At 36.5% G+C, this 15655-nt stretch overlaps 2 protein-coding genes across 5 annotated transcripts in view; one reads left to right on the top strand and one right to left on the bottom strand.

The window, feature by feature from the left end:
- The first annotated feature begins 4139 nt into the window (after nucleotides 1–4139).
- Nucleotides 4140–11006, top strand: SERPINA10 (serpin family A member 10). The gene is made up of 4 exons (XM_051973663.1): nucleotides 4140–4776; nucleotides 6311–6584; nucleotides 9318–9468; nucleotides 10787–11006. Exons 1-4 carry the CDS (start codon nucleotides 4140–4142, stop codon nucleotides 10976–10978), a joined length of 1254 nt encoding a protein of 417 aa, XP_051829623.1. The 3' UTR covers nucleotides 10979–11006.
- A 1179-nt stretch (nucleotides 11007–12185) lies between these two features.
- Nucleotides 12186–15655, bottom strand: part of PPP4R4 (protein phosphatase 4 regulatory subunit 4) — a 130067-nt gene continuing 126597 nt past the window's right edge. For all 4 annotated transcript variants that reach the window (XM_051977384.1, XM_051977385.1, XM_051977387.1 and 1 more), the window contains one exon: nucleotides 12186–15171. In XM_051977384.1, the coding sequence (XP_051833344.1) occupies nucleotides 15147–15171 (25 nt within the window). In that variant the 3' untranslated portion in view covers nucleotides 12186–15146. The remainder of the gene's footprint in view (nucleotides 15172–15655) is intronic.

The following is a 15655-nucleotide window of genomic DNA, read 5'->3' as shown; positions in this document are numbered from 1 at the left end:
ATGCTGATCTAAGATACTTGAGCCTTTTTTCCCCTTTAGCTAAATGCAGTATAGTTAATAGTATTGACAGTCAACTAGCTGCCACAGTGGATGGGCTTAAGAGTCAGGTCTTGAGTTCAAATCCCAGCCTCAGAAACATACAGTGTGACCCTGGGTAAGTCACTTAACCCTGTATGCCTCAGTTTCCTTTTATGTAAAATGAGATGGAGAAGTAATAGTAAGCTACTCCAGTATCTTTGTCAAGAAAACCCCAGCTGATGTCACAGAGAGTCAGACAGGACTAGAATGATCGAACAACAGTGAAGTTAAATATAATTGAATCTCTCTTTGATGAATGAGTCTTCATGTCATCATTATAAAGATTCTCACTGAAACAAAGATAATGTAGATAAAATAAGACTTAGTCCCCAACATTTTTTCTGAGAAATATAGCACATGTTTCTAAATTTGAATTGTAGCTACAAGCTTGTTTGGTTGTGATGTTCATACTTGAATACTTCAAGTATCCATAATTTTTTTTATTGGTACTCCCTCTACCAACACAGAGTCGTCTAAAGTTTCTGTGGCTAAAACATTGAACCCATCACCAAGCAACAAACATTTGGTTCATCATTAGGGTCACATTTGGTCTTGTTCACTTTTGGCACAATCCTAAAGAACCCAAAATCACACACCCTGCTACTGCTATGAATAAAGTCTTCTTTTACATAAAATTGAAAATTTTTTTTATTCATAGTATTCTCCCAAATTTTAACATTCATTTTATAATAATTTTTTGTTTTTCAAAATACATGCAAAGATAGTTTTCAACACTCACCCTTGCAAAACCATGTTCCAAATTTTTTCCCTCCATTCCCCCTCCCCTAGATAGCAAATAATTCAAAATAAGTTAAACATGTGCAATTCATCTAAATATATTTATTTTCACATTTATCATGCTGCACAAGAAAAATTAGATCAAAAAGGAAAAAAAAACAAGCAAACAACAAAAAGGTGAAAATACTATGTTGTGCTCCACATTCAATCCCCATAGTCCTCTTTCTGGATGCCGATGACTCTCTTCATCACAAGTGTATTAGAACTGGCCTGAACTACCTCATTGTTGAAAAGTCCATGTCTATCACTTGGTCTCTTCAAGTGATAGACTTGATCAAGTGATATTATTTAATTAGCACATAATTCTGTTTAACAGTTTAAAAAATTGAGCTCCAAATTTTTTCTCTCCATTCCCTTACCTCCCTCCTAAGACTAAGCAATTTGATATATGTTATATATGTGCAATCACGTGAAACATATTTTCATATTAATCATGTAGAGAAAAAAATACCAAAGGAAAAAGACAAACCAAAAAAAAAAAAAAAAGAAAGTAGTATACCTTGATCTACATTGAGACTCCATCAGTTCTTTCTCTGGAAATGGATAGCATTTTTCATCATAAGTCCTTTGGAATTATGTTAGATAACTGCATTGCTGAGAATGACAACTGTCACTCATAGTTGATCATCCCCCAATATTGCTATTACTGTGTACAATGTTCCTAGTACTTAACTTCACTTTGCATCAACTCTCTAAGTCTTTCCAAATTTTTTTATGAGCAGGGCTTGAGTGATTTTTGTAGATTTTATTATTTTTATTAGCATTAGTAGTAACTTTGGTTGAGACAGAATGGTTTGATCAGCATAGGCGTCAGGAAAACTGAGGTTCATATTCTGCTGTTGCTGACACAAAGTGACTTAATGTGACTTTGGGAAAGTTTAGAGATTTTTGGAGTTGTTGACCTGCTTTGGTGGGAAATTTACACACAGAGTTTCCCAAATGAAATTATGAATCCTACTTGCTGTCCCTCACTCCCAAAAGACATACACAGCACACAGGTATATAGCACTTCATAAGTGCAAAGTACTTTACTTAAAACAATCCTGAAAATTTGAATAGAATTTCAAAGTTGCAAGGACTCATCTAACCTTCATCCTAACTCATGAATCATATGTTCAATAACACAAATCTCTGCTTAAACACTTTCAGGGATGAGGAACTTATATTCCCCATGAAACAGTAAATTCTATTGTTGGACAGCACCAATTATTAGGAAGCTTTTTTTCCCTCTATGCCAGAAAGATACCTCTTTGAATTCCACCCATTGCTCTGTCTTTTCCCTAGTGAACAGAACAAATTTCCTCCTTGTTCTGTATGATAACAATGATAAAAAATAACTAACATTTACATAATTCTTTAAAAAACAGACTTACTTACATGATCTTATTTGATCTTTTCAACCCTGGGAAGTAAGTGCTCTAGATTTATTATCCCCAACTTAAGAGGCTGGAAATTAAGTGATTTTGCTAAAAAGTACCTTGGGCAAAATTCTAACCTAGACCTTCCAGACTCCAATTCCAGGATTTTATTCACTAATCTGCCTCGATACTTGCTGTGCAACTCTGGGCAAGTCACTTAACCTGTCTTAGTTTCCCCACTGGAAAATGAGGATAACACTTTCCTCCCAGGACTACTGTGAGGCTCCAATGGAATAATATTTTTTAAGTGCTTTGTAAACCCTAAAGTGCTGTGTAAATGCTATTATTTTTTAAAAATACTTTTTGGTCTTACACAAAGAAGTAGCCCTTGTCTCGCCCTTCCACTTGCACAAGTGATCTTATTCAGTTATCTTCTCTACTAGATTATGTTGTCTAGAGGCAGCTAGATGGCTCAATGGATAAGAGCACTGGCTCTGGGTCAGGAGGTTCAGATTGTGTCTTCTCTTACTTCATTTATTTCCAATCTTTCCCTATCAATTGGCACATTTCCTACTGCCTATAAGCATGCCCCAGTCATTTCCCTCCTTAAAAAACTCTAATGGGAGCTATCTAGCCCAACTGTCATATGCTATCTTTTCCTCCCTTTTATGGCTAAACTCCTTGTTGAAAATGTCGTCTAAAATTGATGTCTTCACTTCCTTTTCCTTGTACAGCCTGGTTCCATCCTTTCTCATTAAAGGCCATATATAGTCAGAGCAGAGCCAGACAGGTTTTTCTTGATTCTTTACCGATTGTGCTTCTTACCATAGCACGGATGCCCCATTTTCTTCAAGAAGGTCAAAATAAAAATTTAGTTATTTGGGGATTCTGCTAAGTTGAGTTCTGGTTCATTAAGACTTTGCAGTTATAATAATTAAATGGACAGCTTTGTGGTAATGCAGTGGATGGAGCATTGGTCTTCCTGCATTCAAATCTGGCCTCAGACACTAACTAGCTGGGTGACCCTGAGTCAGTCACTTAACTCTATTTGTCTCAGTTTCCTCATCTGTAAAATAAACTGGAGTAGGAAATGGCAAACTATTCCAGGATCTTTGCTACGAAAATCTCAACTGGGGTCACAATCATATACAACTGAAAAATGACTCAACAGCAAAGTCAATGATGCTCTATCCTGTGATAGCAAAAATCTAGCAAAATCACATGAGAGAAAGCCTGGTCTATTAGATGGGTGTTCTGGGTTGGAATTCTGAGTTTTGGCTCTTGTTACTTACTACCTGCATAACCTTTAAAATATTGTTCTGCTTCTCCTGGGCTTCAGATTCATTCTTCTTATGATGAAAGGGATGGGCTAGATCACTGGTATCAAATTGGAAACGGAGATCATTAAACTATACATAAGGATCTCTGATGGTCGGTCACATATTGACTTAGAAAACCACATATTAACATTATCTTAGTTCTATTTTTATTTAATTAAACATTTCCCAATTACATTAAAAATCTGGTTTTTAAATACTCAAGTATTACTGCTATATGGGGCCTACCTGCTCTGTGTTTGTCACATTTGGACTTTATTACTTCCAAATTCCTTTTCAGTTCTAAATCCTATGGTCTTAAGTATTTTCCCTCCACAATAGAACAAACTTCAACCTCTTTTGAGACTGAACTTTGTTCTATTGTGGGGAAATCTTTTAAATGAATTAAATTTTTTTTTAATAAATGGCTTTAAAAACATTTTTCCCTTTTTACCTTAATTTTGGTTGCTAAGAAAATATTCACTTGGCCTCCAAAACTGATACTATGAAAACAGCCTTCTGCCTCATCCTCTTCCTTGCCAAAGTATGTATGATACTGAGTACTGCTAAAGACTGGGGACCAGACAAGATGGAAATTCACCTGGAAGTTTTGAAGAATCATACCTTCCTCAACCAAAACCAAACGGATGGAGACAATCAACATCCCCAGAGGAGAGAGCCCTCGACATCAGCTGAGCAGGAGTCCTGGTCAGCACTGGATAAACTGAAACTCTTAGAAAGGAATGCTGACTTTGGGTTCAACCTGTTTCGAAAAATAGCTATGAAACATGACGGCAACATAGCCTTTTCTCCTCTCTGCCTTTCCTTTGCAATGACTACACTATTGCTGGCATCCAGAGGGCAGACCCAATCCCAGATCATAAAGGCCCTCAACTTTCAGGATCTCAGCAGTGCACAGACAAATTTCTTGCCTTCTTTCTTCAAGGAACTCAAAGACAACATCTCCCAAAATCAGGAGCTGGCTTTATTAAAAGGGAGTTTTGCTTTTATCCACAAGGATTTTAATGTGAAAGAGTCTTTCTTCAATTTGTCCAAGAAATATTTTGACATGGAGTATGTACCTGTGAATTTCTACAACACTACACAGGCCAAGAATTTCATGAATCATTATGTGAACAAGGAAACCAAGGGGAAAATTCCCGGACTCTTTGAGAAGGTTAATTCTGAAGCTAAATTCATTCTTGTGGATTACATCCTATTCCGGGGTATGTATCTTGCATTGCTTAATAATGATACATAGTCTTCCTAAGAAATATGCTTTTTGTCTTTTCTTCCTTTTCATTCAAATTCAGTCAACTCTAAATTATGCACCACAATGGAGATTGGATGTAAGTTCAGCAGCCAATCCTGCTTTGGTCTGACATTGAGGTAAAACGGAAGGCATGGAAAAAGAACAGGGCTAGCTCATGAGCATCAGATGGCCAAAAGAATTGGGCAAGCCAGAGAACCTGGAGAGGATTATGCTATTTTTGCATAAATTATAATATTCCTTAGTTCTTGGTTCTATGGGTGTCTGGCAATGAAGAAACCCTTTTGCTCCAGAAACAAACTCAACATCTCTGGTGAAGAGGGCTGAGTGAAACATCATGCTAATACCCCTAGAGAAGCCAAAGATTAGAAATTCAATTCTTGGAACAAGGGACAGCATGAATAGAAAGAAATATCCAGTGACTCCTTGACCCAATTTTTGGTTTTAATTCAATTCTGGTAGAGTTCATTAAGGATTTACCATGTACGTGGCACTGAATTGCTAGAAAACTAATACCTATAGTACCTTGCAGTCTATGAAGTATTTTGTTCACAACATTTCTATGAGGTAGGTGGCAAAAAACATTTGTTTTAAAAATAAATAGAATCTTATTTCAGTGGTGTGTGCCCAAAAGTCTTACAGATGACAAATGACACCACCAGAATTTAGACTCACATCTGAGCAATATGACTGTTTCCCCACTTGGCCTTTTAATGTTTTATCTTTTAAAAGATATAAAACCTTCTCAATACTCCCTTTGTAGAGGGGCTGTGGGGCAGCAAATCATCTCAAAAAGCAGAAAAGAAGCATAGGCCCTAAATAACCAGCCTTCTCTAATTGTACATTGAGTAATGAATATTTGACCAGAGGAGTACTGGATTCAAGATTGTAGAGCTAAAACAAGGGAGAATGAGCAATAGGGAAGACAGCAACAAGTGTTTGAGTTTGAGTAGGCAACATTTTACTTTCTATTTTTGGAGTCTCATAAAATAACAACTTCCATTTATCTAGCATTTTACACCTCAATTTTCCCTCACAATTACCCTGTGAGGTAAGTAGTATAAAATATTATAACGTTCTCTGTCTTGAGGTCATTTAGATAAAGCACTGGACCTGGAGTCAGGAGGACCCCATTTCAAATTTGGTCTCAGATACTTACTAGCTCCTGCCTCTAGGCAAGTCACCTTACTCTGCTCTGATTTCCCCAATTGTAAAAATGGGGATGATTGACATCGCCAGAGTTGTCAGGATCAAATGATATCTGTAAAGCACATAGCAGATGCTTAACAAGTGTTGTTTGCCCTCCTGACAAGGGGAGACCACATCATCCCAACCTTGAATATCTTCCTAATGGTGGTGGTAAAGAGGAGGACTAGAGTCCTTCACTTTTGGAGAGCATCCTGAGTAATACTTGCCTTTGTCAGCACTTTTCCCAACCTGCCATTTTTTTTTCATTTTTTCCTCTTTTTTTTTTTTTTAAACCTCCTTAGGTAAATGGCTATCTGCATTTGACCCTCTTCTCACTGAAGTTGAAACCTTCCATCTGGACAAATACAGAACCACAAAGGTGCCTATGATGTACAGGTCCGACAAGTTTGCTTCGACCTTTGATAGGAACTTGCACTGCCACGTGCTCAAACTACCCTACCGAGGAAATGCAAGCATGCTGGTGGTCCTTGTGGATAAAATGGGGGATCATCTTGCCATTGAAGACTACTTAAGTGTAGAGCTGGTGGACAAATGGATCAAAAACATGGAAACCAGGTATTACTCATGAGGATAGAAAAACAAGTACCTATCATGTACAAAGCACTCATGTAGACCCCATGTTACCCACATTGATTAAAAAAGTCATGATCCGCCCCCTCCCTTCCAGAAATTTGATCTTGGGTCTACAACAATGCCATAATGTGAGACAAGAGTTAATGAGATGCAAAACAAAGTGGTATGTGAAGTCTGAGGGAGAAAAGCTAAAAAGAGATTAGGAAGGGCTTCCTGGAGGGGATGGTATTTGAATTTAATTTTAAAAGACAGATGAAGGGAGGAAAGTTAATTCCAAGCATGGGGAACCACCAAAGCAAAGGCATGGATGGGAATGGGAAAAGGTGTTGAAAGCTTTCCTCTACTGTGGGCTCTTCTCTTAATCTCAATCTGATTTGGTACAAACGGGGCTCTTTCTCCCAACAGCCATGATGTGAAAATATCCCCTTTTTACTTGTCATCCTGAAAGTTCCTTATTCTGAGAATGTCTCAATCAACTCAGGCAAGGCCCAGCCAGTCCCACAGTAACAGTAAAAGGACAGAATGGTTTGACATAAAGCACCACCATGATTGCACAGCAAGAGTGAGGGGCTATTAGAGCTGGGAGGAGACTTGGAGACAAGTGTCCCTCTGAGAGAAGGGCCAGGCAAGTTAGTGACAACATCAGGACCTCAGGCCTTTAGACTCCCAGGCCAGGGCCCTTGCCAGAACAACTAGCTTGCTGCCCTTCTTCCATTATAATATGCTATTCAGAGGGATGGAAGAAGTGGGTCAGGAGGGTATGGCTTGTTCTTTTAAGGGATCGAGTGAGATATTTGTAATGTGCTTAACACAATGCCTAGCACAGTGTGTTTAATAAATGTTTGTGCCTTTTCCCTTCCATTTTATGAGGTAAAGGTGGACGTAACGGTGGCATTCTTTTGCCAATGGGGGCATGTGGTCACTTAACATTTTTGTTATATTTGGAAATCATTGATTTCATTAGTACAGAGATTTCCTTCATCGACATAAATCACATCCTTCAAAGTCTTGGTTACAAATTTTATGAAATATGAGCGAAAAAATTAATTAGCTGGTAGCCAGCCTTTTAATGCATGGATCCCTTTGATAATTTGATAAGCATATGGACCTCTTCTAAGGGAGGAAGATGAATATTTATAGAGCTCCTATCATGAGGCAGACACTGTATCAAGCATTTTGCTAATATTCTCTCATTTGATCCTCACAACAGTTTTGGGAGGCAGGTGCTATTATTGTTCCCCTTTTACAGATGAGGAAACTGAAATACACAGTTAAGTGATTTGCCCATAGTCACACAGCTAGAAGTAGCTGAGGCTAATTTGGAACTCAGGTTTTTTGGACACTAGGCCCAGCACCCTCTCTATCCATTGTTTCATGTAATTACTTCCTCACAAATGTCTACAGATAAATAAAACAAAATACAAAGGACTAAAACAGAAACTGATTATACCGAAATGCAATTATCCAAAAAAGTTATGTAATCATGATTACGATCTCACTGAACCAATCTGGTCCTAGATAGGAAACACACAGATCTATGAAATCTTTTCCACTTTTCTTAGGAATTACTAGAGGCTTTTGTCCTGCCTTGGAGAATTCAGGGTTAAATCTTGTTGAAACTAACTATTGTGTAAAACACTTTACATATATTATGTCTTTAGACACTCAAAACCTGTCAGGAAAGGGATGTTACATCCCCATTTATGTGGATTTAGGAAAACTTCATTTCAAATTTGACTTCAGATATGCATTAGCTATATGATCCTGGCCAAATCTATTTGTTTCAGTTTCCTCAACTGTAAAATGAGATTAAAAATAACACCTATTTCTAGTGTGAGGATAAAAATTAGTTATTTGCAAAACACTTTGCTAACCTTAGAGTGGAATATGTGTTAGCTATTACAAAAGAATACAAAGAGACTTTATAAGGAGAGTGGATTGATGACTGGGTGGAATAGGCAAAGTTCTAGGTAGGTTGTACTTTGAATTAGGGATTCTATCAACTAAGAGCTAAGGAAGGAATGCATTCTATTGCAATCACTGGTGGTGGAAATATAATGGGGAATTATAGTGGTATTAAAAAACCTCAAAGCAGTCAATAAAATTTCCTTTTAAAAAACAAATAAAAAGAACTCAGAGCTACCTCCATAACCCAATAAGGCATTTGAGCAGTTTTGGTGAAGGGTATTCCTGGCTTGTTAAAAAAAAATGGGCTCCGAGTTATTTTTTACCTTCTGAATCCAATTCTCCCTGTGCAACAGGAGAACTGTTCGGTTCTGCAAATATGTATTGTCTCTAGGATATACTGCAACATATTTAACATATATAGGACTGCTTGCCATCTTGTGGGGGGGGGGTGGAGGGAGGGAGGGGAAAAAAACGAAACATAAGTGAGTGCAAGGGATAATGTTGTAAAAAATTACCCTGGCATGGGTTCTGTCAATACAAAGTTATTATTAAATAAAATAAAATTTAAATTAAAAAAATATATCAAACCATTTCAAAAAAAAATGGGCTCATTCCAACTCATTATGTTTTATCATATGCTTTTAAAGCCGATGACATTTTCTCTGGGCTAGGCCACTCTGTAAGAAGCAGCACTTTAAATAATCTCTCCACCAGAAGTCTTAAAAAAAACCCAAACCACCATATGTTTAGCTTCCAAAGAAAATGCCTTGCATCTAGTTTTCATGATTATGTTTGTTTGTGCCACAGAAAAACGGACGTTTTCTTTCCAAAGTTCAAGCTAGATCAGAAGTATGAGATACAAGAACTCCTTAAGCAGATGGGAATAAGAACAATATTCTCCCCCTGGGCAGATCTGAGCGAACTCTCAGGCCCAGCAAGGAATCTCAAAGTGTCTAAGGTAAGTTGTCAGGTGTGAGATGAAGAGGCGGCCCATTGTTCCCACTCCTGACCCCCTCTGTGCCCAGGAAGGCGTCATGCGACCCCAGGCGTCCTGGCCACCGTGCCCGGGGAGGCGCCCACGTTGTGTGTTCAGAGCCCAGGCTGCGAGAAGTGGCACGGTGCCAGAACACACGGGCTCATTGCGAGCCTGAGCTGGAATCTGGGGTCTCATGCTCAGAAAACCCTTTTCTGTCACCAAGCTTTTCAGGATGCCCCATTCAGCTACACGATCCCAAGGGGGGTCATGACCCAGACTTTTAAGAAACTTTGTCTAAACAGCAAAGGAGTTTGTGCTGAGACTTGGTTATGAATGTCTATAATATTGCAACGTATTGGGAGGCCCTGATGCCTCTTGCTGGGCATCACACACACATGCATGAACATATGCCTGGATCAATTAAGTACCAGAAGAGCTCTGGCCTATCCCTGCCCTAGAATTAAACTAATAATAAAAGTTATTGTCAACATTTAAAAATAAATTTGTAAATTCCATTTCCAGGATAAATTTCTGAGTGGGAGAGTTGGATTGGCAAGTATCAGTGGATAGAAGTTTACAGCTTAATATCGGAAATAACCTATCAGCTAGAGCTGTGTTGACATGAAACTGTTAAACCTCTAGAAGTAAAGAGTTCTCTATCACGGGAGATCTTCAGGGAGTGGCTAGCTGACTACTATTCCCTCAGCTGTCATGGAGGGATTTATGTTTCAGATAGGGAGCTGAATAAGATAATTTCTAATTTTTTTAGATCTCTAAGATCCTAAGAGATTTATTTACTCAAGAGGAGGCATGAGATGCCATTGTAAGGTCCCTGATTCCTCAAGGATTCTAGTTAATTCAGAAGATTTGAAGAATGCAAATTTAAAAACTTCTAGTTAATTCAGAAGATTTGAAGAATGCTAATTTAAATCAAGAGGCGGCTGGGGATCTGCCCACTTTCCTACAGTGTATTTTTTCCATTGTCTAGGCCCGGGGGAGAAACTCCTGCTAGGCTTTTCTTCTTGGCCTTGGCCTAAATTGCTAGGGTTTAAGAAACTTTAGAGCCAACATCAATTTCACTATATATAGCAGAAAGTTCCTCAAAGTTTGGACTACGGCCCAAATTTTAAGGGATACACAGTCCCTCCTGTGATAAAATGATAAAGCTGAAATCATGGTGAAAAAAATTCAAAGGTAAGCAGCAAAATAATTCAAGGGAGAAAAACCTATCTCTCAGGGTAACTTGGTGCTGTATGTCTTTTTTGTTACTATTTGCATATTATTTCATTTCCATTGGTAGATTCTCCAGAGAACAGTAATTGAAGTCAATGAGAAAGGAACTGAAGCAGCGGCTGGAACAATGGCAGAAATTGTTGCTTACTCAATGCCTGCAATCATCAGAGTAGATCGTCCATTCCATTTCATGATCTATGAAGAGACATCCAAAAGTCTGCTCTTCCTTGGCAGGGTGATCAATCCATCTCTTCCATAATTTATAACACACACACACACACACACACACACACACACACACACGTTTTATGCCCCCCCCCCCCCAAGATACATGGATAATGCCCAAGAAAGCATGGGGCAGGAAGAGGGCTGTCTTCATCCCATGTTTGTTTGGTTCTAGGTTCATGTGGGAGTAAAGGTGGCTTCATGAGGACACTATTTACTTCTCTGGAGAAGGCGTCATGCTTTTTGCCTCACATTTTAACTGAGTTTTCAGCCACTAAAACATGGTAATATTTGACTAGTTTGACAATAGGCTTTTTTATACCTCAAGTGAAGTCTTATTCTGTTGTCTAAAATGCAGAGTTTAAGATGAGGGACATACTGTCTGAAAGATAAGGAGCTTGGAAGGAATGGGCACATAAGAAAGTTTTTCCTTAAAATTAGCTTCTATTTTCTCCTAGTGCTAAATAAATTCTTTTCTCATGAACCACTAGAGTGTCACTTAGTAGTAGCCAAAATGAGGGGAAAAAATAGTCATCATACCCTTATCAGCACCACATCTGCCTTAGAGATGTCAACTCAGTTGTGATGTTAAAAGGATGGTCATAGAACCAAAGAACACTATGGCTTGATGGGTCCTTACTAATTACAATTAATCTATCATCTATCCTTTTAGATTTTGAAACTACTTGTGTTTCTGTTTCTCCCAATTACCTATAAAAGCCAACAAAGCAGAAATAGATACAAAATGTTAATGAAAAAAATGATAAAGAATAAACTTTTATTCCTTTAGAAAAATGTTGAATAGCTAAAAGGATTAATTAATTTCCATATTCTTTTGATATTACATTTTATTAATGCATTATAAATGTATTCGATCACTTTTGTTTCATTTCTAATATCTAAAACTGAAAACGAATTGCTTGTTCATTTTGTTCAGTGATTTAAATTGAGAGTGAACTATAAGATGATCTTTGTATTCCAACAATGTGAATTATAATGTTTACATGTAAGACAATATAATGACAGGGACATGACAACAGATAAATGTTGATTGAAGTGGATTTCTATCTCCATAGAGAACTTTGACACTAATTAATTCTCATTGGTTTTGGTAAGTAGTTTGCTTGTGTGTTCCAGTGAGTTGAATGTATCAGTCTAACCCATTTTATTCTATTTTAATTTGGTCAAGGAAAACATCATGGGACCCTAGAGTTATAAATTGGAAGGGACCTAAGAGACAATCTTATCCAATCACTTTATTTTAGAGAAAAAGGTTCAAAGAAATAAAGATGACCTGCTCAAAATCACATTTGTGATAAATAGCATCTTAAAAGACATTATTCTTCAACTGAATGCCCACTAGTCTTCAGGTGCAACTATACAACAACGATAAAAATTTTTGAATGCTTTCTCTGCTAGAATTTCAGGCTTATATACCTCAATGACGTATCATCTTCATCACAGATTGATTTCAATACCTGATATTTTTTTAAAGGGCCAGGTAAACCAGAGATATTAAACTCTCCACCTGCATATCAGTGTAGCCCAAACCAGATTAAAATGTAACTGGGAAATATTTTTTAAAAATACAATGTAGTTGATATTGAGGGGTGATCTTTTAAAAGTTAATGAATGAGGCCTGCAGGAATCCCATTTCCATTTGAATTTGACACCACTGATGTGAAACCACATTTTCCATCTACCTACCTGTTACTACTCATCAATCTTCAGAATGCTTTTCTACTGAAAAAAAACTGAACAGACAAAATAAAATTAAAACTATATTTACATAAACTCATAATAATGCTTGTATGGAGCTGATGAATCTTGGACAATACTACCAAAATGTTTTTAATTCAGCTTTCTTTCTTCTAAATTGCATGTTAGTCTATTATCATGTTTCAATAAGTCTCATGTACATTATTCCCACTCTCAGACTAGAACCAATTCCCCTTGAATTGATTCTCTCTCATACACACCTACCTTAAGCTCCTGAATATCCAAATACTATTTTTGCACAGATTTATAGGATGGATGTTGCCATGATAAAACTGTATTTCACATCTTTTAAGAAGGCAAAGACTGGAAAAGGGACTGCTTGAGAGAACAGGATACCACTGAACAGAAATAAATGTGGTTGAACTCATATGTCGTCAGACACTACTATATAGTAAGAACCTGATATAATTTAACACATTATTATTTAAGGCATGAATTGGTCCTGTTCTTTATTGCTGGTGTTTCAGTGTATACCCTTAGGGAAATTTAATCTAAGTTTTAGAAGTTTCACAGTGATCTCTCAGAATTTTAACAATACTGCCTACATTCTCTCCTGAAAGATGCAAACAGATCACTTTTCTTAGAAATCTCAAGATTTAGTATAACTAAATATAGGAAAAGGTTTACTAGGTGTTATGTTTAAGTATTTAGCATCAATATCTAGTGCTGGGTCCCCACATATTGCTTTGCCCTAAAAATATCCTTAAAATGTTCATTGAATCGAATTGCCACGTTTTGAAAACTGGGCAATAAATATGCTGTATCTGAATTAGTAACAGGCCACTGAGGTATAATTACAAGTTTTACTTCCAACATCAAATTCCAACTCAAGCTAATCCAAGCTTATAGAAATGAGGAGTGCAAACCAAGGAAATGCACCCAACTTCTTTATTACTGTTCTTATTGACAGAATTAAAGGCTGACTAAAGATTAGAGTTTTCAGTTATGGATCTTAGACTCCCTATTAAAGACTTTAAGATTCTCTGTTCTAGAGAACAGTGTATTAAGAGTCTACATTATGGATGATAAGAAACAGAGGGGATATGGATAAATGAAATTTGCAGGAAGTGTCAAACTTCAGTCAGTCTACCAGATCTTGGTTATTGACATCATAATGTGAATGGCTGATTGCTCAATTTTATTTCAATTCCCAACCTTTTAGGATCACCAAAATGGCCAAAAAGCAGATATCAGGAAGGAAAAGAAGAATAAAATTTGGACAATTAATTTTCAAACTAGATAATCTTCCATAATCTGACCAGAATACTCCTTCTTTTACTTGTTAATAAACTATTGTTCCTTACTTTTAATTAGAAAGTAAAAATTGCAGAAAATGATTTAAAACTTTCTTCACAAATATACAGGTACTGCATTAACCTATGTTTTATTTTTAATAAATTCATAATTCATTATTTCACATTATAAAAAGTAACCACACGCACATATGCATTCACAAATTAGGTCATCTTTATCATACATCAATATATTTAAAAAACAAATATTATCTGATATCAATATAGTTATATACTGATTGCATTTTGAAATAGAGAAGCTGACAATAGCTTCATACAATATATCTCAAGTATTGGCATTTTAAAATAGAACTATATATGCTCTGCAGGCAAATTTTGATGGAAATATTAGCATTAGTACAAATAAATGCTGTTGACATAGCTAAAGCATGATAGCTTGGAATAACAGCTAATTAAAAACTGGATTCATCATTTTAAAATTAAGTAATGAGAAAAAATACAATCTAAAATTTAAACAAAGTATTTATAAAAGAAATTGTCCCATGAAATAAAGAAAATCATTAACCAATTATTTGGAGGTATTTGCTCTAAAAATGACTGGAAACCTTTAAGAATTTTCATTGCCAAATTTGAATTTGGGGGGTGTCCAGGTACAAATTTATGTCAGCACAACCTTAGGCCTGTCCAACTTGCAGGAAATTGTACATGCTTCAGTATTTCTTTTCCAATGAACTTGAAGATTCTTTATGAATATACTATTAATTTCCCAAACAGATAATACAGCCAGGACAATTTCAGCTGATTATGACTTCCATAGTAATTTGCTAAAATGCTAAAACTGTAATTGAGAACAATTAATAGATGACACTGGTATTCTGCACTACAAAGGCATAATTGTCTCTCTTGCGGCAGTAGTTAAAGCACATACCTAAAGTTGCATTTCAACATTTCACTATAACATTAGAATTCTGCAACCAATACATTATTTATAGAAATATATACTATACAACCCAGGGAATCTAATTTCAAATATGGAAGGCTTAACAACATCAGATGCAATGAAGTCTCTCCAATTCATTCATAAAAAGTCCCAGCGGTCACTCCTGCTTCAGCTGAGCAATCCCATTACCTCCAGTTGTCTTTGGTTTTCTTCCTTGCCTATCAGGTGATCTAAGGATTTGATTTTCTAGATTTTCTTTGGGGAGAAAAAAGAAAAAGATTTTAAAAGCTAAGAAAAGGAAGAAAAAAAGGAAAAAGGGGGAAGAGAGAAAAAAGGAAACATGTAAATTCTTACTGCTTTATATAAAAGCAATCTATTCAGAAATATGTTTGCAAATTGAATAACCCCATGTCAGCACTCCTGATATTAACAATAACAACTGCATTCTACAAAACATTTGGTGTAGGAGGAGTTACTTAATCAGCAATCTTGCCCAATAAATTGGGAATGCAATTCAATTTATAAACTGGCATGTATCTTAAAGTCATTTGCTTAGGTCTAAAAGATAAAGTTCTGAAAAATGAAAAATATTCTGACTTTTCTGACTGATGACCACAGATATCAACTCCATCTTGGTAATATTAGGAAGTAAAAGAACAATTGGTGAATGTTTTACAGCACAACAAAAATTGTGGTGTGACTAAAGTTTTTAGAACCAATTTCCTGTGTCTAGGAACAA

This window comes from Antechinus flavipes, chromosome 2, assembly GCF_016432865.1.
Source record: "Antechinus flavipes isolate AdamAnt ecotype Samford, QLD, Australia chromosome 2, AdamAnt_v2, whole genome shotgun sequence".
Classification (NCBI taxonomy): domain Eukaryota; kingdom Metazoa; phylum Chordata; class Mammalia; order Dasyuromorphia; family Dasyuridae; genus Antechinus; species Antechinus flavipes.
This window is presented reverse-complemented; position numbering and strand designations above follow the sequence as displayed.

Excerpts from the sequence above, each read along its gene's own strand:
- SERPINA10 (XM_051973663.1), top strand. The coding sequence starts at position 4,140 with ATGGAAATTCACCTGGAAGTTTTGAAGAATCATACCTTCCTCAACCAA. Across the intron at positions 6,585-9,317 it reads ATCAAAAACATGGAAACCAG|AAAAACGGACGTTTTCTTTC; the intron begins GTATTACTCATG and ends TTTGTGCCACAG. Across the intron at positions 9,469-10,786 it reads GGAATCTCAAAGTGTCTAAG|ATTCTCCAGAGAACAGTAAT; the intron begins GTAAGTTGTCAG and ends TTCCATTGGTAG.